Source organism: Pelecanus crispus, chromosome 6, assembly GCF_030463565.1.
Source record: "Pelecanus crispus isolate bPelCri1 chromosome 6, bPelCri1.pri, whole genome shotgun sequence".
In the NCBI taxonomy this organism is placed as follows: Eukaryota; Metazoa; Chordata; class Aves; order Pelecaniformes; family Pelecanidae; genus Pelecanus; species Pelecanus crispus.
This window is the reverse complement of record NC_134648.1, coordinates 17,038,477-17,063,082: the sequence shown is the minus strand read 5'-3', so window position 1 is coordinate 17,063,082 and position 24,606 is coordinate 17,038,477. Positions and strand designations below refer to the sequence as shown.

At 40.9% G+C, this 24,606-nt stretch overlaps 1 protein-coding gene across 5 annotated transcripts in view; it reads right to left on the bottom strand.

Annotated features, from left to right (window-relative positions):
* LOC104028457 (voltage-gated potassium channel KCNC1) overlaps positions 1-24,606 on the bottom strand; it is a 128,739-nt gene that overhangs the window by 17,598 nt on the left and 86,535 nt on the right. For 2 of the 5 annotated variants that reach the window (XM_075712321.1, XM_075712325.1), the window contains exons 2-3: positions 17,335-18,268; positions 2,655-2,843 (exon numbers count right to left, since the gene is read on the bottom strand). In XM_075712321.1, the coding sequence (XP_075568436.1) occupies positions 2,655-2,843; positions 17,335-18,268 (1,123 nt within the window). Of the gene's footprint in view, positions 1-528; positions 666-2,654; positions 2,844-17,334; positions 18,269-24,606 lie in introns of those variants that run through there. The other 3 variants (XM_075712322.1, XM_075712324.1, XM_075712326.1) reach the window with 3 other exon arrangements.

The window sequence follows — 24,606 nt, the reverse complement described above, 5'->3', positions numbered from 1 at the left end:
GTCAGCCAGACTGAGACCTCTCTACAGTGTGTCTGAGTATTGCTTTCAGCTTAAAATAGGCGCCCATGCAAAGTTTCATCCTACTGTGCTTGTTTGCTCAAACTCCTGCAGGGTTCCTATGGCTCAAAAATATCCTGAGAAAAGCAAAATCTTCCATCGTTGGCATGTTTCAGCATCGACTAAATGCCTAACCCATTCCATACAGAGCCAGTAGATCCACCATTAGCCAAAATAAGCATATACTAGCAGGATGCACCAGGAAGGAAACTATCTGGTGCATCTACCCTTCATCCTATGTACTGATACCATGCAGCACATATGGCCCACCAGTACTACGTAAATGCCTGCCTATTGTTATCTGAGTGCTATTCAGGAGTGTTGTCACCTAGCATCAGTAGTAACACCATTCCCAGCAGGTGCTACTGTGAGACATTGCATCTTCAGACTTAGTCACCTGGATTATATGCAACATAGCATAGGCTAATTGAAAATAAAGCTTTTTAGACCATTCTCTGCTACTGATCCATGCTACAAAATAGATGGGATGGGAGACCAAGAACGTCTCACTGGACTAGGAGAGCTGTAGGGCGCAGACACTGAGGATAATCCTATCGCTTTTCCACTTATGCCAGCTATGCTGTTAAGGCTCCGTGACATTTCGTAACCTTCATTTAAAAGAAAAATGCAAAGTACAGCATTGGATCAATGACAGAATGGACTAAGAATGAGGTCAACATTGTAGCCAGTTCAATAGCATCTGCATGCATGGACATGCCAAGAGTAGTATCGCTTGCAACATGACTCATAAGGCCTTTGAAGTACAGAATGAGTTTAAAAAATATATATATTTAAAAAAAAAAATGATCATTTCTCAAGGATGGTCAGGCTATGTAATTGATCCTACAGGCAGCAACATGGTTGTACCCTAAAAAAAAAAAAGAGTCAGTGGGAGGGATTTCTATGTCTTTGTCATACACTCACACATACCTCTCCCACTTCATGCATTTTGACTTCAGGCAAAATTAAGGTTTCTGTTATCTTTAGGGGTAGTAGGGGGAAAAGGCAGCAAAATCCATAGAATTTATTGTGTTGCTATAGAGATACTACTCCTTTGTTCTCAGCATTTTTAAAAATTAAAAAAAAAAAAAAAGGAAAGAAAACAAAATTGCATGCAGTCAGTTTCCCTCCCTCCCCCCCTTCTTTTTCAGACATGCATGTAAACAGCTCAGCAAGTGTACAGAGAGTTGCACAAACTATGGATGAAATTCTGTTGGAACAACAATTAAGATGCTCTCAACGTGTTTCAAACAGGCCAACAATATGCTGACGTATATTACTCTTTAGCCAACCAGCCTCTGTTTCATTCAGTAACGAGAGGCGGTTGCAGTGCATTGTGAAAACCATACATTCCTCATCCCGAAGGATGTGCCATTTGGAGTGTTCCCCTGATCCACTGGAACCACCCGAACTCGCCCAGGCTGAATGAACACGGCCAATGCTTATCCAATACGGAATCAAGTAAAACGCTTTGCTACAAAGGTAAATTTTAGAGGATATACTTTCATATGAAAGTCTTGTGGTCCAACTATATCTTTGTTGATGATAAGCTTTAAACTTATAAATACATACACTATCTATAACTGGCATTTACTATAACTATTGCCCATCATACAATGGCACATGGGAATTCTATACTCCATACTCAGTGTATGGTTACATCATACAATCTTTGCAGTTTTAAAATATTGACTATATCATATACTATATACAGTACACCAGTGATAAACACTGATTTGAAGTGAGAGATTTATTTTCCAGTTTTCCCATTCCTTATCAACTTTGATGCATATATATGTAACTAATTTTGGTTTGTATGGTTTCCTCACATTAAATTGTTTAAACAAAACAGCCATTTTAAGAAGGGAAGGTTTTTTTCTTTTGATTTGACTTCTGTTGCTAAGTAGATTATTCTGACCATTAGCAAACTAAAATGCAGTTACTTCTGAGAGATCTGTAGCTGTCAGAAGTCTGAGAAACTAACTAGTGATGTTTTATTTATGAAAGGAAAGTGATTTTAGATGGATTATTTTCCAATTGTAAGACACCTGTGCTAACAGATGTTCTTGTATGCTTTGCCTTCTCTGTTGAACTAAACAGCTATGAATATCCAAGTAATTTTAGTGCTCTGTTAAGGTAGCCAAATAATAATTTCATATTTCTCAAGGATGTTTTGCTTTTGTGTTTTATCTTTTTTGTCTGCCACCACCAAGTCCGTGCTCCTCAGAGTCTGCTAAGATCTGTGAGCATTCCCAGTGGCAAACCTTCATTGCTATGAAATGTTAATTGGCCTCTCCTTGGAGGATGGGCTAATTTAAGGACATTGTAGACCATCCTCCACTAAAGCTTTCTGCACCGGCTGGGGTGGAAGACTTGACTGCCTAGCATAGCTGCATGGGGTAGTTACAGCTCCTCAGGCTTTTCTTTCTGAAAGAAATAGGTTAGAAACTCCAAATGCAGACATCAGGTGGTGGTTTCCAGCCCAAACGTGCATCTCTACAGCAAGCGCGCTATTGCGTGCTACAGCTACAGCTGACTTTCTCTTATTTATTTAAAACGGTTGCTAACTACATGGTTACAGGACCCCAGCTACATACCCTTTCTTATTCCTCCATCAGGCGGGCAGGGATATTCCCCGGTTGATAAGAGGAAGCAGGGTCCATATCTCTCCCGAGTGCCAGAGCGGGTAAAGGGCAGGCCCTCATCAGGCGTAATAGCCTGGTCTATGTGGGGACAGTCTTCGTTTGCCAGCGCCGCCTTGGCCACCTCACCATTCAGTTTCGAATCTTCAAACATATAAGCAGAAGGCTATTGAAACACTATGCACTGTTTATTAGAGTTCCAGCTGCAAATTAAGGGTTCACAGCTAAAGAGTTCTATAGCAACACTATAAAAGGTAGCACATCTGTCCTAGACACTGCGTTCGTGTGCACTGCACCAAAATAAAATAAAGTCTGTTAAGTGGGAGGAGAAACAAAACGTGAACGCGTTAGGTGTAACAGCAGCCACCTGTACTTCCGCATAGAGGGGCAGTTTCAGAAACGGGCGTGCATTGGTTCCTAGTCCTGCGAGCAGAAGACTGCGGTTAGAAGTCGGATTATGTTTTTGCATGACGTTGGATGGTGCATGAATGACCTGTTTGTCATGAAGCCTACTGTCGCTCAGAGCTTTGGAGAGGCAGTGGACTGTGAGTTGTGTTTTAGTATTTGAGTATATTCTGTTTGTGCTGATTTATACCTGTGTGCAGTATTACTGAGGGGAAAATTCCTGTTCTTCCCCTCCCCAAAATTTACCCAGATTGTTTTATAGCGTTTCTGCTATCAGTCATGCAGAATGGCTGTACATGTTGTAGACACACAGAGTACAATACGTATGGAAATACGACAGCAGAATGTGGATTTTTAAAAAAGCAATCCATTTTCTGATGTTCTCCTCTGAAACACATACAATGTTTGCAATGCCAGCACAGGACACTACATACAGAAAACACTACAGCAGGCCATGAATTTGGAAAATAGAAAGAGTAAAATTTACTCTCAGCTGTAAATAATGAAAATAGGTTCTCAGATTTGCCCGGTTTGCTCCACACATTCCCATGAGGATAGACTGAGAATAGTATGTTTTCTCTGTGTGACTTGTTTGACATTTATAAAATAATTTAAAGTGCTATTCAGTGTAGGATTTATTTTAGGGTTTTAAAGTGCAAATTAGTGTATTGAGAATATACTCGAAATATGGCACAGCTCAATATGAGGTTTTTGGTTGAAGGGAGGAAAAAACAGTCAAAATGTGCTTTCTGAAGTTTCACAAATGCTGAGATATGCTAACTGAGTGGTATTGGCAGCATTCTACACCTCGGTTGCACAATGCTTATTACCTAGCCACTGTAAGGCAATGGGTGGTCCTGCAAGTCTTTAAGGAAAGACAAACTCAATGAATAGACTTAATTTCAGTGCCTCTTCCAGATTCGCATACTAGCTTGTTCTGAACGCTACATGATACTGTTATTTATTTTTCAATGTTTTTAAAGCCAAGTAATAAAACAAGCCCCCCCCCCCCCAAAAAAAAAAAACACCATCAGGTAGGGTCTGGAGATAGGATTCTGATCCTCTGGTTTCAGATGGACAACATAGATGAGTAGTAGGCAAAAGCCTTTTCAAGTTATATTTGTTGCTTTGCACGCACGCACACACACACATACAGATGTATATGACACATACTATGCATCTATCCATGGACCAGTAATTGCATTCTATGCCTTTTCTTTTATTTAGATGTTACTGTTTTGTCGCAACGTAAACAGTCTTCTCTGCAGATCTCATCTCTGCCTCCTTTCTTCTCCATGCAGAGTTAGCCAATTATTTCCCCAAAGAGGGAGGTAGTAGCTTTTTGTTTTGCGAGCAATGAAATAATTAGGTCTCTCAATACATTTAAAAAATGGCAAAAGCTATAGGTGCATTTTCATACTTGTAGACTAATTTCAATAGGATTCTAGAGTTTTAAGGTTGCATTGAGTTGCAATTCCTTTCTGTTGATAATACTCACTGCTATTTAATACCACTCTTTGCACAAAAACCTGGCACGGCTGCCATAGTAACCGTGACATTGCAGGTACTGAGCTGTTGATTTAAAAATCACTTAACTGTGTTTGGAGAGAGCTGCTGTCCTCATGGGGATGAGCAAAGAACTAGGCTTCTTCATAAGCCTGTACTGCTACAAGCTGAGGGCTCTAATCCTGAAATGAGGAAGGCAGCTGTGTCAGCAGAGCTCTGCATTGAAATTTCTGAGACTCCCACTGCTACACCTGAGTCTGGGTTTGCAGACTAAACTGTTAGTGATGGGGGGGTACTGGTCCATTTCTGGGGCTCAAAACATCTCTGAGCAGGGTGGTTGTGGGTCAGGCTGCTCACTGGTAACAGCCATTGATCCTTTTGGAAGCAGCTTGCAGGCTCTGTTGTGCTTGAATGACAAGAAAATCGACCTTCTTGGAATTAATTTCTTAAATTACATTATATTCCCTAGCAACTTGAGCTGGAACTTGCTCTTGCAGCCTCCTCAGGGTCCCTTAGCACCGATTAATTTTTCTCTATACTTGTTGCTGAAAATCCACAACCTTGTTATTTTATTGCTATTCAACTGGAAAAGAACAGAGTAGCTGGAGATGTGGACAGATCACTGAACTGTCCTACTGATGTCCCTTGAATATTCCATGCATGGGCCATGCCTTAGGGATCACAGTCTGGATAGCAATGCTAATCCACAATGACAATTTTGCTAAATATTTGGGAAGCAGAGAAATTACCAGCACAGAAGACTGCATCTATTGCTGGTGTATATAAGTAAGTGTTAAATAGAGTAGTTGTGTTCCAAACCACTGTCTGCAGCACCTAATTCTCTGAAGGTAGGACTCAGCAATCACATGATATTTAATATGTGGTTATCTGTTATGGGAATAAAGAAAACATCACTGATGTCATCAGCCCACAGTTAGAAGTTCCGTTGTTTTCATTAGCAGATCTACACGCTGAACAATTTCAGGAATGAGGTCTAAAGATGGAATGAAATGATGTTATTTTAGGTTGATTTCTCAAGTTTCAATTTGCATGTTTGCTTTTTCCAAGATTGACCTTGGCTTTGAGAGAACTCCAGGTAAAGCAAAACTACTGAAACCATTATTGTCTGATGACTACCAGTCTACTTATACCAATCACTTCTAGGTGATCTAGACTACTTCTACGTGCTTAAAACTTGTAAGGCCTGATTCTGGCCTATGAAATTCACATGAGTCCATTCCTGCTAGCAGAATCTGAATTAGGCTTGTACAGCATTTTTTTGTTCTTTTAGGTTCTGTTTCATGAAGAAAAGTCAATGTAACCATCTCTATTTACAGATGGGTATAAATACCATGCAGTGAAGTGACTTGCCCACTGCTATGTAAGAAGTTATTTACAACAAAATCTTCTGACTCTCAGCTTGGCACCTTATCTCCATAATTGTGCTATCTGTGAATACCTAGTTAACTGCACCAGCTTTAAACATTCTCCTGCAGAGATTTGGCTGAGAGGCTAAGAAAGTATTCAGCAGATCTCCCAGGTGAGTAGTTTGTTTCACAACTACCTCATTTGTGTGGTTTCTACTTCCTTTTTTTCCTGTCTCATTTATCTGCATTTGCAGAAAAGTACTATTAAAATGGCTCGGGTGTTTCCAAGCAAACGTTGAATTTCAAAATGGGGAGGAGAGATTCTGAAAAAAAAAACTGAGGAGAACTGCTGGTTTTTGCATTAGTATACTCTACTTATTGTGGAGATGCACAGTAGAGACTGCCCATGTACTTGCTGCATGGCTCATCTCTTGTCATAGCAAATGGTTGCACACTGTCATAGTGACTTTACCAGTGCTGCTGGTTTTGATTATAAGCTGAATCTCCACCTATTTGAACTGCATCTTACATTCAGAGCATCAGGGGACATAATTGTATGATATATTCGTTGACCTCAATCTATTCTTGGAACTGTGGCACTTGTACAGAAGTGGTTCCTACACTGGGAAAGTCACCCCAGTCCTCTTCCCTTAAGCAAATACTGCTATTCTCCAACAGCTTCCAAGAAACAAGTTCCTGGTCTACCCTTCTTACCTTAGATGTCTTCAGAAATTGTGTGTGGGCCAGGGATGCTCCCAACTCTCACTGCTTCCTCTTGGGGTTGTAGCTGCCCGCCCCCCCCCCCCCCCCCCCCCCCCCCCCTTTGTGTCCCATGTGTCTGCAGAGCTGTGAAGTGGTCACTTACCCCAATGAATAGATGAGTTGAAAGGCCCTCTCAGGGTGGACTGCTTTCAGTCCTTACAGGACTGGAAATCCAATGCCTTTTCTAGTCCTTATAGGAACTTCTGTAGTTCATAACCACTTTGACTGAAACAGGGCTGAGAGAAACTCCACAATTCATAGCATGGTATCCATGCATATTTACGTATCTGGCTACATGAACCATGCCAGATTCTTTGACATTGTGCTAAAGAAGATGAGGTCTTCTCAGCCCTAGATCAGAAACACAGCAATTAAGAGACACAGTGCTGTTTGCTTTGGTCACATTAGGTCACTGTCAATCTCTTCCAGAAGAATGCAGACTGTCTTCCTCCCGGCTACCCTTGTTTAAGGATTAAAAGAGACAAGGACCCAGCTTGACTACCTACAACTTCCCTGAATAGCTATTTGCCATTCCACAAAGGCTCGAGGACTTCAGGGTTCTGCAGCCCTGTTACAAGGTAAGGGGTTGACAAGGAGGAAGGAGGTAGGAGCAGCTGAGTGCGAAACAGGGCCAGAACTGAGAAAGGAAGCTGCTTGAAAGATTAAGACCTTTCTGCTGGGGAGACCTTGTCTGACTAAAGTTACATTCCATGCCATCACCCTATGTACACCTAAAAATGAATCTACAGCTTGTCTAGATCTCAACTGTGCTTTCATAGCCCTGATCCCAAACCTGGGATTGCCATTATTACAGTCTGTGGGTAGTCCCACTCCTGACCAACTGAGAGTATCCTTTGGTTCTCATTCAGAGCTTGAGGGTCATTTTCATTTGCACATTTTAAACCCCTGTTGCTAACCCTAACATGCACAGTAGCTTCCTGAAGTCTCTTATGAAGAAGGATCTCCATGAGGTCCCTCATAGCAGAGAACAGTTGTGCCATACTGTGCTGGCAATGGGAAACTCTCTTGGTATGATGGTTTTCCCTGGCTCTTGGGCTAGTGACAGAATGGTACAGGAACAGAGGTGCCATGGCCAGGGTGAGGGTGGAGAAATGCTGTGCTCTAGGTTTTCTTAACTACAAGCCTATTAGCTGGAATTGGGAAGTAGAGGAGCTGCGAGGCTGCTGTAGTTGCTGCTGGAGGACAGAATTTCACAGCTGTCTTTATTCTAGAGAAAATGTGAAGATTTTACCTTCCTTTTTGCATCCTATTTTTGCAGCATCACTTTTGCCTGATACTTCCTGTGCTGAGCAAATGATTATGATGAAATTAAGAGTATGAATCCAAGTATTCAAAGAAATTTACTCTGATTTGTGGAGGGGTTAAGATGTACTCAGCATCTGAAAATACCCATTGCCTTTATATCCCTAAATTTCTCTCTGAGATGTTGCATGGGAAGGAAATATTTACAGTTCAATTCCCTACTCTCTTGATACTCTTTAATTCAAATTTCACTCCTGTTAGCAAGTTGTTTCTGTTTTAGTTGCCTGGATAGTGTTTACTGTCCATTAATATTCATTGGCCACTCATCAATTGCAGCAGTATAAATCACTTTATTTTGTTTTATACTAGACTCCATCTACACTCTGCTGTGCTTCACTGATTAAGGGAGGGTCAGAGCAAAATAGCGAATCAGGAAGTAAAGGAACTGCACACTGAGAAAAATATGCTTTTCTTGAGTTAGTACATGGCTATAGAGATTTCTGAGGTAACATAGAATTTACTGACAATTAAGAACAAGATTAGTAGCAACAAACTTCATGCTGTCCCTCTAGAAAATTATTAGAAATGACTATCAGCTTTTTTTTTTTTTTTAAATCATTCTTTCAAAGTAGTGTTTGGGGGTAACTGGGGAGATTTTAAACAAAATACTTTGCTCAGGACCTGATTCAGCGAAGTAACAATTATGCTTCTGTGCCAGACCATCTTCAGCTACAGAAATCAATTTTTATGGGCTCCAGAGCCTCATGCAGGATTAAGAAACGTGGATCCCATGGGTAGGGGCTCACTTTTGTTGTTGTTCAATCAGGTCCTTAGAGTGAAAGGGATATAACTATATTAAATTAGAAAAAGAATTATGGAGAAGATGTATTAAACCACAGACAAAGGATGATGAAATTATGAAATTACAGCTTGGAGAGTATGGAAGGAAGTATAGCATAGAGAAGAACAGCATAGAAAATATGTGTTTAAACCTTTGAAAATGGGTAATGATGCGTCAGCATGGGCATCGCTGGTTTTGAAAATGGCAGTGAAAAAAATCCTAAATTGGTAGCTTTGGGAAATTTTTCATTTTTTCTGCTGGAGAGTAATGAAAATTAATTTTTCCCATGCAGACTATCTGAAAAGAAAGAAGGTAATTTAACTAAGTAGTTCTATTGTCATACCAAGTACTTACTCTTTGTATTAATACCTCGCATCAGGTTTTGTGTCACAACCTCAGTGAAGTTACCTATAGTCTGTGACATTCCTTGTTCTTTTGCATTAAAGAACTGTATTGTAATGTCCTCGGCTGCCCAACATGAAGCTCAGGTTGATGGGAATTGGAGAAAAACTTCACAGAATAAAATGTGACAGTCTGTAACATACACAAGTTGCAAGCAACGTACAGTAATAACAAGTAAATGTTAACAAACAGAGCGAAAGAGAGGAAGAGAAAAAGAGAGAGAAAATGTGAAGAACATGTAAAAGAATTAAGATTCCTATATACATGTAAAAGAATTAAGATTCCTATATAACAACTTAGTTTTAGTTACCCCAATATTCTAAGGCCATTAAAATACATAAAAATCTTTATTAGTTCTAGGTATCTTTATTAAAGTTTCCTGATTTTTATATTACTGCATATTTTGAAAGTTGCTATGAAGCTCTTCTGAGCAGATATCACACTGATGGACTTTACACTGGCACAAGAGCAGAATTTAGTATGCTACATGAATATGCAGAATCCTTCCGACCCAACCTACCTCTTCAACATTTACTCACCACCGTGTTGACCTGGGTCCCGCCAGGAAGCCGTGTCCCCCAGTAAAGGCACTCCAGTGACGGTGGTGACCGCCTCTCCCAGTACTAACTGGCCAACATAGTAACGTCACTCCCAGAGAATATCACCTTTGAGAGGTACTACTTCTTGAAGTGAGGTGACAGTATGTTGGCTGCCTACCTATTGGTACCACTAGAGGAAATACAGGAGCTCTAGTTAAGTCGATCCAGCGCATCTTGCTATTATACGTATTATTGGATATGTGCTTAATGCAGTGCTGAGAACTGTTGCTCCTGGAAGTGCTGCATTGTAAAGGGCTCTGGAAGATCCTTCCTAGTTTCATCCTGACACTTCCGGGATTTCCCTTATACCCATCCTGGACTTCTGAGAGTCTCACTAACACCATATTCTGTTGAGCGCAGTGGGTTGTTGACAGGTCAGGTAGAGGTTGCAGGAAAATGCAGTCAGGTGAGTCATGCTACAATCTTACATTACCGTTCTGACTGAGGAATACAGTATGATGATCTGTACAGTATGGAAGGTGTCTGAGACATGGAGTATGGATGAATACAAAGAACAATGACAGCAGGAATGGTAGATTGATTGGTTTTCGGCTTTGTGCTTATAAACAGACAAGCAAGTAGCCAAAAGTCTTGGAGAGTATTTCCAGCAAGTACAGAGTAAGAGGGATATAAGCAAGTGGACTGGGCACAGAACTGGGACCTCACACCCTAGACCCTTTTGTCCCTGGCCTTTTGTAGTAATGGGTAAGTTATCCTGTCTATCTAGTTCTACTGCAGCAGAGAGGTGCTTCTTGCCTTTTGTTGTATCTGTGCTGCAAACGCCAGTCATACTCAGTCCAGCAGAAGGGAGAGATGACAAGAGTACCTCTTTTGTATCCCAGGAGTAAATTCTGCACTGGATGGCATGGGAGCTGCAGTGGCAGGCAAGTGCTTGAGAAAGAGGATTTACCATATTTACATCTGCCTTGTGCTGGAGGACTGGCGCAGGTTGACCTTATTTGTCTGGAGTGCTTGTATCTGTGTTTTCCCATCACTAAAAGTGCCTCGTGCTCATTAAGTTATGAAGGCATGAAAAGTCCTAAGATTTATTATTTAGTTCTGCGATTGTTTTTCAGCTTATTGCAGTCCTGACCCTACACAAACACATCCCTGGCTGTGGCCAGGCCACAGGGGGCTGTGTGGGGAGATTTGTTTGTTCGTTTTTTAATGTCTCGCATAGTGCCACAGAAAAGCGGGAACCCCAAAGCACTGTGCTTGAATTCATAGCTCCTCCTTTGTGTTTTCAAATGACTTGGTATAGGGGATGTTATTTTTTACTCAAATTCTAAAGTAAACAAGCACAGTAGTACAAGTGACACCCATCGGTTGTATCTCTACAGGAAATGACAGATGAATAATTGTACAACGAAGTATTATATTATATTGGTTATAAATTCTGCTTTGTGCATGATCCACAGCTATGAGATTGCAGTAATGCCATATGGGGCAGGGAGCAAGGAACAGAACCAAATTTCTTCCACCTAACTGTAGGCACTTAACTGAGGATCTTAAGTTAGAGCTGCAGTCACCTGAGATCACTTACGGAGAAAGCCACCTCCAGAGGGCAATTCAGATCATAAATGAGTGAATTACTCTTTGAGACTGCCTGACTCTTCTTGCAATATAAGGGGGACCTCAGGCAAATGCATCTTAAGTTAGATGAGGAGAACTGAGTGTTATTCCTTTTATTTTGAGCTGTTAAAATTTCTACACTAGGTCCAGAGGACTCCATCTTCAGTGACATTAAGATGCGATCATTACCTCAGTTGCTATATTGAAGTGATGAATTTTGGATTTTTAAAGGCTAGGAAGGCTAAGTATAGGAAGGAAAGAAAAAACATCTCCCTACTACCTTTTCCACTGCCTTTTTAGTTTTTTTTTTTTTATGTCCAACAAATTTAAACATCAAAGTCTTTTGAGCCGAAATAAGACCTAAACTCTTTGCAGTTACATTGCTGTCTACTGTCCATCTTAGAGGGTCAAAGGTTTTATGACATTAAAATTAGATGAGATTTGTTTTTTAATGTTCAAAGGCATTTGATCGGAGGATTTGCTTCCCTGTGGATTGAAGGACCACCACAGTGACTATGTACCTATGGATTTAACAATGCTTTGCTCTGCATAAAAGCCACTGAAGTTAAACTAGAGCGAAATGTTAGGCAGCATAATGGGCCTGTGAGAAGAACTGCCAAGAGTCCTCAACTCCCACTGAGCATTGGCACTAGAATTACAGTGCTCAGCACACTTCTGACGTTAGAACCAGTGTGTTGCACAAGGAATACAGGTTATTTAGGTTATGGTGACAGAAGGGATGAAAAATGAAGCCCTGAGAAAAGAGCAGCTCCTTCAGAAAGCATGAATGGTAAAGCTGAAATGGGTAATTCCACATTATTTCTTTAAAAGGGGATCAGCTCTCTCTCAGGAAATTGCATTAAAATAATAGCCTAATGTCACAGCTTGGTCCAGTTCATCTGACCTGGAGTGCACTGGAGTCAATATAACTATGTAGTTCCCCTCTGTCACTGATAGACTTGGATTGCTTTAACTATTCAGACAGGGATAGTCAAGGAGTGCGTTATGGAAAATTGTTTTTTGGGCAGGTAAGTAAAACAACCACAGAAGTTTTTCTGAAGCTAAAGACTGTATTAATAATCACAGACATTTTCCCTCTCCTCTTAGGAGCCTGAATTCTAGTGATATTTCTTCCATATTTTACAGCTATGCAATGAGTAGAAAATTTTGCCATCAGTACACTGTGAAAAAGGCTGCACAATACATTTGTATGAAGATACGATATCCTTGGAGTATGGCTTAAGTGAAGCCGCATGCAGAGGGGATCAGAGAGGTGAGAAATTCTTATTTTGGCCATATTAAAGTCAATATAAACACTGTGTGTGCTGGTGGTGTAAATATATATATGACAATAATAACAGGTTGGGGCAGATCTCTGAACAAACCCCAAATAACCCATCACCTGTGCTTATGTATTATGGATGCATTAAGACCACTGCTCTGTGGCACCAGACAGTACTGTAGACATCAAATGAAGTTATGAATTCCATTCACATTCTGAATTTCTTTTACAGTGTTGGAAGATTACATTCATCACTTCATCCTCTGGCAACTTTAAGATGTAACCGTACAGTCAACCTATCCTTCAGGTAAGCACACAGCTCACAGAAAGGAGGGACTAAAGAACTGAGTAACACTTTCAAAACTGAGAGCTTTCAAGATTTGTTTTGCATGTTTTGAGTTTTTCTTACAAATTTGTACCTTAAAGTATTTTGCTATGTGTACTGGGATAAATTACTTATACCTGTAGGACAGTGAATGGTTTGGGACAGGAATCAGCTAAGTGGTTGAAACTTGCTTTTTCTGTTTTGCTTCTGTTTGAAGCAAATTTTACTTTGCTTTTTTTTCTATTTCACTTCTGTTATGATACTGACTGTTTGGAATACTCAGAAGCCTTTAGATAAAAGATGATGCAGCACAGCAGACTATGGTTGACTGATGTTTATTTAGTTATGTTCAACTAGTGGCTTTGCCACAGACCTTTCAAGTGATCTTGCTCAATTAAATTAAGACCTGTGTCAAATGAAAATACTGGAGATTACTTCCATTTTCTCTTTGTTGTCTACTTAGCCTGTCGGGTATTTGATTGTAATATAGTGGTTGTCACATATACGACAATGGCAAAATGAAGCCCTGATCGTGAATGGAACCTGTAAACAACACTGCAACATAACGAAGTTAGTAGTTTGACATGGTGATGCTAGAACTTGGTGTGTATATTTTAAGTGAGGGGACACCTGGTCCTCTGTGGTCTGAGATATCCCGGGGTTAAGGAGTTTTAGTCAAATTCGTCAGGTGAGATCTGCTCCTTTGTATCAGGCCCAGTTCCTCTGGGCACTATATAAGCAGTATCTTGAGAATTTATGGGCATCAGAAACTGCCTTGAAGAAGATTTTTCTCTATAGAGGAAACCTCTGTTTTCTTAATGCTGCTGATAAAGGCCTCCCTGCAGCAGTAGCTCTGCCATCCTCTACTCTGAAGTGCCTTTCCTCCCCTTGTGCTGCTTTCCCAGCCACGCATTGATGGGATTGGATGGGATGGAGAGCAGGAAGGGTTGCTGCAGAAAGGGGAGGCACGGTAGAATTAAACTCTGACATTCTTCATATAAAATTAAAATCAATAGCTGTTATTTAAAGATACCCTCCTGCCAGGTGTAGATTAGCCCAGGACTGAGCTGCTGAGAGTGTTGGGGACAATTTAAAAATTTAATTCAAACCTATCAGAATTTAAATTCAAACCATCTTTGCTTTGCCTGCTAATGACCATAGCATAATTGGCAGCAGCTGTGCAGCCTGTGGGCGAAATTCTGCTGTTTGCATGTCCGTGCCAGGGAAGTGCTCCTTAGCCTGAGAGCAGGCACTGGGCCGTGGCTGTGCAGAGTGCTCCACAGAGCCCCCTTGGCCCTGTGTGTATGGACCAAGAACAGCTGTGAACTGCTGACTTGGTGCTCGAGAGGGCTATAGAGAGAGAGTCATATGTGGAACTATTTCATACTCATCACTGTTTTGTGAAGTGTTTAATCATCCCATCACACATAATATATGGAATGAATAACTTCATGTGATGTCCTAACAGGCTTTTTTGGAGTAATGTGTTAGATAAACATCATATGACCTTGTATTACCTAGACACTGTCACACTGAAGCTTTAAATAAACAGTTAAAAATTACAAGAAATATCTTGGACAACTCAGGCATTATTTTAGAAACGTCAGGCACCCATTCTGTTCCTAGTACAAAGTTAACTGGTTGTTTACAGTTAGGTGCTGTTAACCAATCCAAATATTTTACAGTATGGGAAACATTCACTGCTTGCAAGTCTCTGTTTTCATATAATGTGCAGGTTATAGTTTCAGGAACAAGTCAGTGCCTATGAATGCTTCATATCACATAAATGAACCTCGACATCCAAGGCAATGGAGATCTTGTTTTATCACTTCAGTTCTGGTCTTACTTATTGTTTTTTACTTTTCTCTTGCACACATATAAGTCTTTCCCTATTAGAAAGCTAAGAGATGCAGGCAATATTTTTTGCTGCTAGTGGTGCATAATAATTATCAGAAACAGAACTCCAGCAACAGTGTTACCGAGTCCATTTTGTTAGCTGAAGTGTAAGTGTGCTTTGTTATTTCTTAAAATATATATGCTTGTATATGTATATAAAAATAGTCTCTCTTAATTATTGCAGAAATAGGTAAGTTGCTGTTACTATCAATACTTCATGGATATTGTGGTAACAGCTGATTTTAGAGCACAGATGGTGGCGAAACAGTTCCACATTGAACCAAAATTACACGTATTCTCAGGATACCAGTGTGGAATTGCACTGAACTCGTAGAGTTCTTAGTCCTCTAGTTCCCATAGAGGACCAGGGTAGGTAATAGAAGGAACTTTATGAAGCAAGGGATTTCTGAGAAGAAAGTCTCTCTGTAGCTGACTGCCAAAGTAATCAAGAGTCTGGCATCACTTGCGCATTACAAGTGGGTAGTTGGCATATTGCTCACAGGAGGAGACACGCAATATTGTTTGTGCCCTCTTTCCCTTTTGATACGTGATGCCACAAAGACATCTACTTATGAGGAAGTTTGCTGCTTGGACATGAGTTGTGATAAGCATTTGCAACCTGAGGGGAATGGATGATAAAACCATACACTTATGCGCCAAAGATACAATAGGAAAGAGACAGTCTATCAGTCACGTGAATTGTGATTGGCCTGTTGCAATGGAATAGCCTTAACAAAAAAAATGAAAGCTATTTACCTTCTGAATGGATTTTACATAGTTGCACAAAAGGGAAAGGAAGAGAGAAGACAATAGAAAAGAAGAGAAACGTTCCCACCAGCTCTTCCCCTCCAAAATTAGCATTGGCATTGGTGAAGTCACACACAAAGGAAAGTCTCACTTTCTTTGTGCCTTTCACAATGACATCAACATGCATGGCTATGAGATGACGAGCGAATACCTCACTCACAATGAGTAACAAATTAGAATTTTCTTCAAAGCAAAAAAATGATAACACAAGACCATCATAGGTATATGCTAGCTCTTTCAAAACATCTCTTTTTGACTAGATGTGTGTTAAAATCACTTGACTGGCAATCTGTTCTATCTAGTACAACACAGGGGGATATTCTGAAGAGGCTGAAGAATGTCTACTATGCAACTTGGCTGGAACATCTGCCAAAAATGAAGTTGGCTTTGTTTTCAACATGGTTATCTACTTCAGAATTACTCCACAGAATAAATAGTGATATTCCATGGGTAGAGGTAGATTATGGGGTTTAAATAATCAAACTGGAGCCCTGTAACTTTATGTGCTATAGGAGGATTCTCATAAAACTGAGATATTCCCATAATTAACCACTAGCCATGGGATATTATAATATATTCCATGGTGACTAGTATTTTTTCCATTTCCCTCCCCCCCTCCCAGTAGAATTAGTGTGATTAATTTTGCTCTGGTTTCACCTATTGCTAACATGAATCAGTATAATTAAAAATAAGAATACCGTATTATGAGGCGATCACTGTTTAGGCCAAATGGGCCAGTAATGACCAGTCAGACCTTTTCCAGTTGGCCTTTGCTGCTAGAAGGTTGAAAGAGCTGTAACTCACCAACCCATACTTGCAAAAGGAGCATGTTTTAGAAAATGTGGTTCAAAACTCTTCATGGTTCTAAATGCTAAAATCTAGTGGAATATTATAGAATAGATTGATTTGCATGCCATGGAATAAACATCCTTACATCTAGTCTTGTCTCAGAGTGAGTCATTTTGCATTAGTGTCAAGAATTTGAGCTGTTGTTCTACTTTGCAGTTAATCATCAGAAAGAGACGGGATTGTCTCATGAATATGCATGATGGTATAGTTGTCCCTTCAACTTACTAGGCACCTAGTTTCTGTAATGAGATGTACAATATCTGCCATTTAAAACAGCTGAAAGGTCCCAAATGGGAACAAATGAGAAAGCATCTGGCTGTTTCGAATTCCAGCCCTATTTTGTCAGAAAACTCTGTAATTGCTGAGTACTTGGCTCGTACTCTGCTCTATGAAGCATTCAGCTCTCAGGAGCCTCTGAGATGTATTACACAGTCCAGCAACATAGCTGTAGAACTCTCAAAATTCTTCCACTAGATGTAACAGCTCTTCAAAATATCTTGAGACTTGTATGCCCTTAACCAAGACCAAGGTTTGGGCTCCTAGAGCGTGCTCTCATCCTTAGTTTTGCTGATCAGCCTCCACTGTACCATTTGTCCCTGCAACCTAGACTTCACACATATTATTCACTGTGTGATGGTGGGACTAGAATGGATAAATGTGCTACCCATTGCTCTAAGAAAGCAGTCTGGCTGAATCTTAAATCACTACGCGGGATGGAGGTTAACGGTCAGATGGACATTCCTCTAAGAGGTTTCCTACCTGCTCTGTTAATTTCTAAAATTTCTTCTTGGGCCAGTGGGCAAGTGTCGCTCTGAGTACTGTGGTGTGGAGAGTTTACGACAGATTTACAATAATTGGGGGATCCCAGCTGGGGTGGCCTCGGGATATGCTTCTTTTTTTTCTTTGGTAGCTTCTGCTTAGCCATAGCTAAGGAGTAATACATTCCGAAATTGTTCACAATGACAGGGACAGGCATGGCAATGGTCAGCACACCAGCGAGAGCACAGAGGGCCCCCACCAGCATGCCTGACCAAGTCTGAGGATACATGTCTCCGTAGCCCAGGGTTGTCATGGTGACAACAGCCCACCAAAAGCCGATGGGGATATTTTTAAAGTGTGTGTGTTCACTGGCACTAGGGTCATTTGGTTTAGCACCTATTCTCTCGGCATAATAGATCATCGTGGCAAAGATTAAGACGCCCAATGCCAAAAATATGATGAGCAGCAAGAATTCGTTTGTGCTGGCGCGGAGGGTGTGTCCCAAGACCCGCAACCCAACGAAGTGGCGGGTCAGCTTGAAAATTCGCAGGATTCGCACGAAACGGACTACACGGAGGAAGCCCAGGACATCCTTAGCAGCTTTGGAAGACAGGCCACTGAGTCCAACCTCTAGATAGAAAGGCAGTATGGCCACAAAGTCAATGATGTTCAAAGAGTTTTTGATAAATTCCACCTTGTTTGGGCAGAAAGTGACTCTCATCAAGAACTCAAATGTAAACCAGACCACACAGACACCTTCGATGTAGGTGAGAAAGGCTTCAGTCTCTGCTTCCCTGTAGTGCCGCACCTGGGTGTCATTCCCGATGAATTCAGTTTCTGTCTTGTTCACAATGGGGTTAAATCTCTCATGGGTCTCGAGGCAGAAGGTGGTGATGGAGACCAGAATGAAGAAGAGGGACGCAAATGCCACATACTGTGGAAAGAAAGATATGAGAGAAATGTTAAACAGTAGGTTAAGTACAGGGGCTTTGATTCTGAAACACCAGGGAGAGACAAGAGCTGTATTGAAACTAAAGATAACGCCAAGCCTTCTTCCTGTGGGCTTAAGATGCCAAGTCTCACCTGCAAAGACAGCCTAACATTCAAACTTGGAGGGAGGCCGTTATATAACTACATGCTAACATCCATTCCTATATAGATAGCACTTTAGTGTGAGTGTAAATTTAAGCAAGCATTTAAATCTTGGTACTTTCTGTGGGATTTAAGGTTAAGGACATACTGAAATTCTACTTTCCTGAATTTGGTCTTCAGTTACTTCCTGGTCTTAAAGACAGAGCACACCTTCTAAGACAATTGTCATGCAAGAGTCTTTTCACAGCATTGTGTCAGTTGTATGGTGGTTACCTCCTACCCCTAGCTTAGTGGCAATTGTGGTATTTCAGATCTCAGTAAGGTGCTAGTAAATACAACCGGCAGTCTCAGGTGGGCTCTACAGCAAGGAGCAGAGTCCTGCTTGGCATTGTCAGACTTTCTTGCCAAATCCCAGGGACAGGATGAGGAACAGTCACCTATCAAACCAAGCTCTCCTAGAGTAAATATCTTATCTGTTCTCAGTTCCCTTCTCCAGATGGGGTGGGGGACAGGGAGGGGAAGAAAGAGGTTACAGGTAAGCCTGTCAGCTGATCCAAAAGGAGACAGATCTGTTGGATTTTACCAGACAAGGTTTTCTTGAAGAGACTCTCATTACAGTGTAAGACTTGTACCAGAACTAGATGAACCTGTTTTTAAGGTTGTTGGACTACAATTTGGTTAATCAAGTTACAGTGAAAGTGGTAGCAGCCCCAAAGTCAATTATCTTAGTAGTATTTGCCTCTTCTGCTTCAGTTCTTGCTTTTCATAGAGTCACAGAATCATAGAATGGTTTGGCTTGGAAGGGGCCTTTAAAGGTCACCTAGTCCAACCCCCCTGCAATGAGCTGGGACATCTTCAACTACAGCAGGTCACTTAAAGCCCTGTCCAGCCTGACCTTGAATGTTTCCCCGGATGGGGCATCTACCACCTCCCTGGGCAACCTGTTCCACAGTTTCACCACCCTCATCATAAAACATTTCTTCCTTATATCTAGTCTGAATCTACCCTCTTTAAAACCATTACACCTTGTCCTATTGCAACAGGCCTTACTAAAAAGTCTGTCCCCATCCTTCTTATAAGCGCCCTTTAAGTTTTGAAAGGCCACAATAAGGTCTCCCTGGAGTCTTCTCAAGGCTGAACAACTCTCTCAGCTTTTCTCAGGCTTTCCTCAGCCTAAAGGAGATCTCTTGGTTGTATTCCAGGATAATTGAGGGGTACAGTCAGGCCAAAATTCACAACTCTTGTAACCACAGTTCCTCTGCTCAATCCTCCTTCAATCAATTAAGTAGTTTGCATATCTAAGAAGTCTCTTTGTGTGTTGGATTGGTACAGTAATGGTAATATCTCTTTCCATTTCACTTCCTACATCTGTTATCTTCCTGTTTGTCTTGTGTGTCACCTTGACAAGAGATGTCACATAAGATATTATTTCACCATCTTCATAAGCATGAGCAACTGTGGTAATTAAAATATTATTCAAATATTCTTATAGTGTCCTGTTATTTGTAATGTTCCGTTTCCAGCAGCGTAGCCAAAATAGGGGTTAAAAAGTACTAGTTTCTTCTAATTGTCTGTTGCCAGTAAATGCAGTGCAATAATCTAAAAGAAATTGCTGCCAAAGGAATAGACCAGTTAAAAATAACATATGCTTCAAGCTACCAAAGCTCTCCTGCAATCAAGAAGTTCCTCCTGTCTGCTTTCCTGGGTAGACCTAGTGCAGAATTATGCTTGACCGTCTGTGTTAGCAAACAAAGTCAAAAGCAAGGGTTTGCCACAGTTTGAGGAGAACCATTTAATGGAATACAGAGAAACTGGCAGAGAATAAAATCACAGAATCCTTTAGGTTGGAAGGGCCCTCTGGAGGTCATTTGGTGCAACTTCAAAGTCGGACCAGGTTGCTCAGGGTCTTGTCCGGTCCAGGTCTGCATATCTTCAAGGTTGGAGATCCCACAGCCTCTCTGGGCAGCCTGTGCCAGTGTTTAACCAGTAAGAGCAAATAACCTTGGAAGGATACAGAAGCAAACAGGCTCTTCTGTCTTTCAGATCCAACTTTGTTGCCAAAAGAGATCAGAACCTAGCCATTGTCACAGATTTAAAAAGCCCAGTAGCCTTCCCCTAAATGCTTCAGGCTCCCATAGCATTGTTATGTGATGATCTAATATACATGCTGATATATGCTAAAATCAGCATCTAATGTAATTGGATTGTTGTCTGGAAGATAAACAATCTGGAGGTTAGGGAAATTGAGAAGCAGGACTATGGGTATCTTTTTATCAGATTCTCCTGTTAAATAGGGAAATTTCTCCATGCCCAGTCTCTCCATCTATAAAATAGGTTAAAAAACAAAACAAAACAAAACAAAAAAACCAAACCAGCTGGTGTTTGTCATGTGCTTTGTGATCCTAGATAAATGTGTACAGGTTCTATATGCTTTCATTTTAATGTTACTGACTTTAGTATGTCAACAGTCCCCCTGAAAAATGAGTTGAAGAGTCGTTTAAGTGGTCAGAGTCAGTTTGTGTATGATATTGTTAACATGTAGAGGTTAATACCCCAATTGTCTGAGTAAAATGAGAAACAAAAAGCATCTTGCACCAAGAACTCAGGAAAATGTTCCTAGCAGCCTCAGCATGTCTGCTCTATTTCAGCCTGGAGCAGATTTTTACCGTAGAGTCGTAGAGCCCTGAGAATTCAAGCTGCAGAAGGAAATGCTGACACTTCGTTAAGTCAGGTAGCACTCACAGATAAGAAGCAGAGAGGGGAATAAAACCATTTTGCATTTTAAGGGGTCTGTGAAGAAGGCCCCTTTCTTTATGCTGACTCAAAATGCAATTCTCCTCTTGGTATATATGAGTATCTCTTCTGAGTGAGTTTTTCCTGCTTAGGACAACCTTCAGGCTGACCTTGCACAACAAATATCTTGAAAAATGATGTTTTGCTGTATTAAAGGGAAGAAATAACCAGTTCTGACAGGACATTTAAGTTCTCTGCAGTGGTACATGCCAGCAGCGTTACCAGTAGAGAACATGACACTCGTGATCTCTCTTGCTGTTAGCCCTTGTGTGCACACACCTTGGCTTCAGAGGGGAATTGAGAACTTTTAGTCCCCAGTTCAGCAGAGCAGGATGCATCTCCTAAATGAACATGAAGCATTTGCTTCCTTCTGTCTGTGTTTAACAACATCCAGAGTGCTTTCCCAGGGATGGGCATGCTCTTGAATGCTTTGCAGCTTCGGAAGCGTGGGTCTGCTTTCAAGATTTCATAAAACCATGTCTAAGCAATGGTATTGACAGGAAGAATCCCAGTAGTTCTTCTCCAATTTAACTTTTTTTTCTCTGTTGAATTACTAGCTAATCCTAAAACCTATTTTGTATTTGGGAGGTAAAAATGCTCCTTAGTCATTCCATGCTTCAATACTGAAAGGCCCTTGGTTTTCAGTCTGCACAGACTGAAAGGAGAAGACAATGGAGAGCAGTTTTTTAATAAAGGTCCCATTACAGTTCCCCAGTCCCTTGGCTGATCCAAAGAAGTATAGAAATGCTTGAGAATCAGGCTTGACAATTTGGTCACTGACACCCATCTCTGATAGATTTATCACCTGCAGCTGCTTGGGACACAGAAATTCAGCAGCTTGCTACAGATGAATGCGTAATATGTCATTGGCATAGATTTATGTTTGCGATCCCCAGTTTATATTGCCCCAACCCCTTTTTTCTTCTGAATATTTTTCTTTGTTAATTATCTGGTATAAGATCTAGCAAGCTGCAAGCAAAATCCAATAGCACCAAATTCAGTCAGTATGTTTTTCGAAGAAGACCAGCATTCATTCATGCCAAAAGGGTGGAAAAAAAGAGCTCTCTCTGGCCCACTGTCAGAGGCCAACAGAGATCAGTCATCATGCCTAACATGATAGCTTGATAAGTCCAGAGATAAGCAATGCTGGTAAAATCCAGTGAAGACTATGGGACTCGTGCGTGTTCTAACGTTTTTGAAACTAAGGCTATCTCTTTTTATTTCACTAATAATGGCCTGAACACTAATCAAACCAATGGATTGCTCTTGTATTATTATTAAGTGGTTCTTAATCTTCTTTCTCCTTACATTTTACAACAGAATTTCTCTTCTTCATAGGATCTGAATGGGCTGGGGGAAAGGAGTGAGGATTTTATGAAGTGATGACACGTGCTGTTGAGTTACATAATGGCAGCTAAAATTTTCTATAATTAAAGAAAATACCTAGTTAAAGTGTTTGAAGTGATCAAAACTCTTTTATCTGCTTTGACACATGTGAATGGTTCCTATTTCACTAGAGATGCTGCTGGTTTTTTCTGGCTCTGATACCAACAATGAAAAATCTCAGATTGTCCAAAACCGCAGAAGCCGTAAAAGAAGGCAGAGAGGAGATTTTAAAAGGGGATATTTTGATTAAAGTATTAGTTACATTAAAATGTCTTCATTCTGGAGAGAGAAGAAATTTGCACTCCTGCATAATTTCTGTTAATAGCAGATATATTTTAATAAGGTTATTTTGAAAGAGTCTGAAAGATGTCATGCCCATAAGTGGGGAATTTCATCATCTAATTTATATTGCTTCTGATTAAATCAATCTATCTATCTATCTATCTACCTCAAAGGCCTGCTTCTCCCTGCTTCTCCACTGCCCTATGTCTAACCTAGCCATTTTTTGCCAGTGCAGTGTGAATAGAGTGCCAATTAATTCACAATAGTAGTGTTTCATGTGAGCTTTGCATAGCTGTAACAGGAGCAAGGTAACAGAATGAGACCTAACCTCTCATGAATAATGAACAAGTATCTTTCCACCCAGCATGGAAAGAAAAAAGTCCAACAGCCTTAAAGACACCAATAAACCTTCTAATATATGAGGATTAGGAGGCTAGGCTCACTCAGAAAGAAGGTCTGAGGATTGGACCAGGCAGTATTAAATACACAGATGTGGCTCTCTACTGCTGGGAATCAGTTTTTACTGCACTTTACCTTACATTTCTGAGAGAATTCTGGTCTTGGAGATAAGAAACCTTTTTTATGCTTTGTTTTAAACAAATAAGCCCAGGAACCCACTAGAATTCATTGATAGAGTGCCTGGAATTGCCAGGCTTCAATGCAGATGGGCAGTGAAGGCTGGTGATGAAAGCACCGGGGCAGAAAGCAGATGACTGAGGCTCTTTTCCAACCTCCACCACTGACACATTCTTAGTCTTCAATCATGTGTGCCTGCATCTTTTGTGCCATCCTTTGTCTACTTTTTTTTTATGGAGATAGTAAACTCTTTGGGGCTTGGGACTGTTTGGCAATTTATGTCTGCCCAGTGTCCAGCCCAATGTATGTCTGGAGTGGGGACCTGGGAAGGGAGACCTGGGCTGAGTCTTTGATAAGAGAGACACCACTCTTGGACCACAGACAATGAGAAAAGTGGGTGGTGGCAGTGGAAGCAGCACAGCTTTTGCAAGTCAAGTTTCAGTAACTTCAGAGTTTATTTTCTAGGAAATAGTGGTCTACACGACACACCATTCATAACTCATTCCAGATCACACGTTCACAGTGAGTTAGTAGAAGCTGCACACCGCAGACGGGTGCTCTTCTCCTTTGATACTGCTCAGAATCATTTAACAATCCTGACTCGGGCTAGATGGGAGAAAAGAAACAGATCACACTCAGAGAAGATTTGCCAGCCTCTCCCTTTGCAACTGCCAACAGAAGTATTTAAGAAGTGATTCTTAATCCCTGTCCTTTTGCAGGGAAATTCAGGAAATTCTACCCTTCCCTGAACCTGGATGAAAGGCAGAAGAAGATGGCATTTTGTTTCAACTACATCTGTTGAAGCATCATGAAATTTTCTATAGAAGTGGCACTCTTTCTTTGTACTGATCTAATCCGGTGAGTTTTGGTTTTAATGACAAAAATATTTAAGTCACTACATCATAACCCTCTTGGTCCTGTTGAACCAACAAAGCACAGGAGCTAAGCAGTTGTCGTCTTAGTCAGTATGAGTAGGGCCTCTGAGCAGCATGAGATTTGCTAATTCTCTCATAGGTGCACCCAGGGCTTGCAAAGACTGAAATGGGAGATGAGAACACTCTCACCATACATACTTGTCTCTGAAGGAGAAATGATGGAGCTATTAGTGCTGTGGGGCTTCCAGACAAGTATGTTACAACTCTA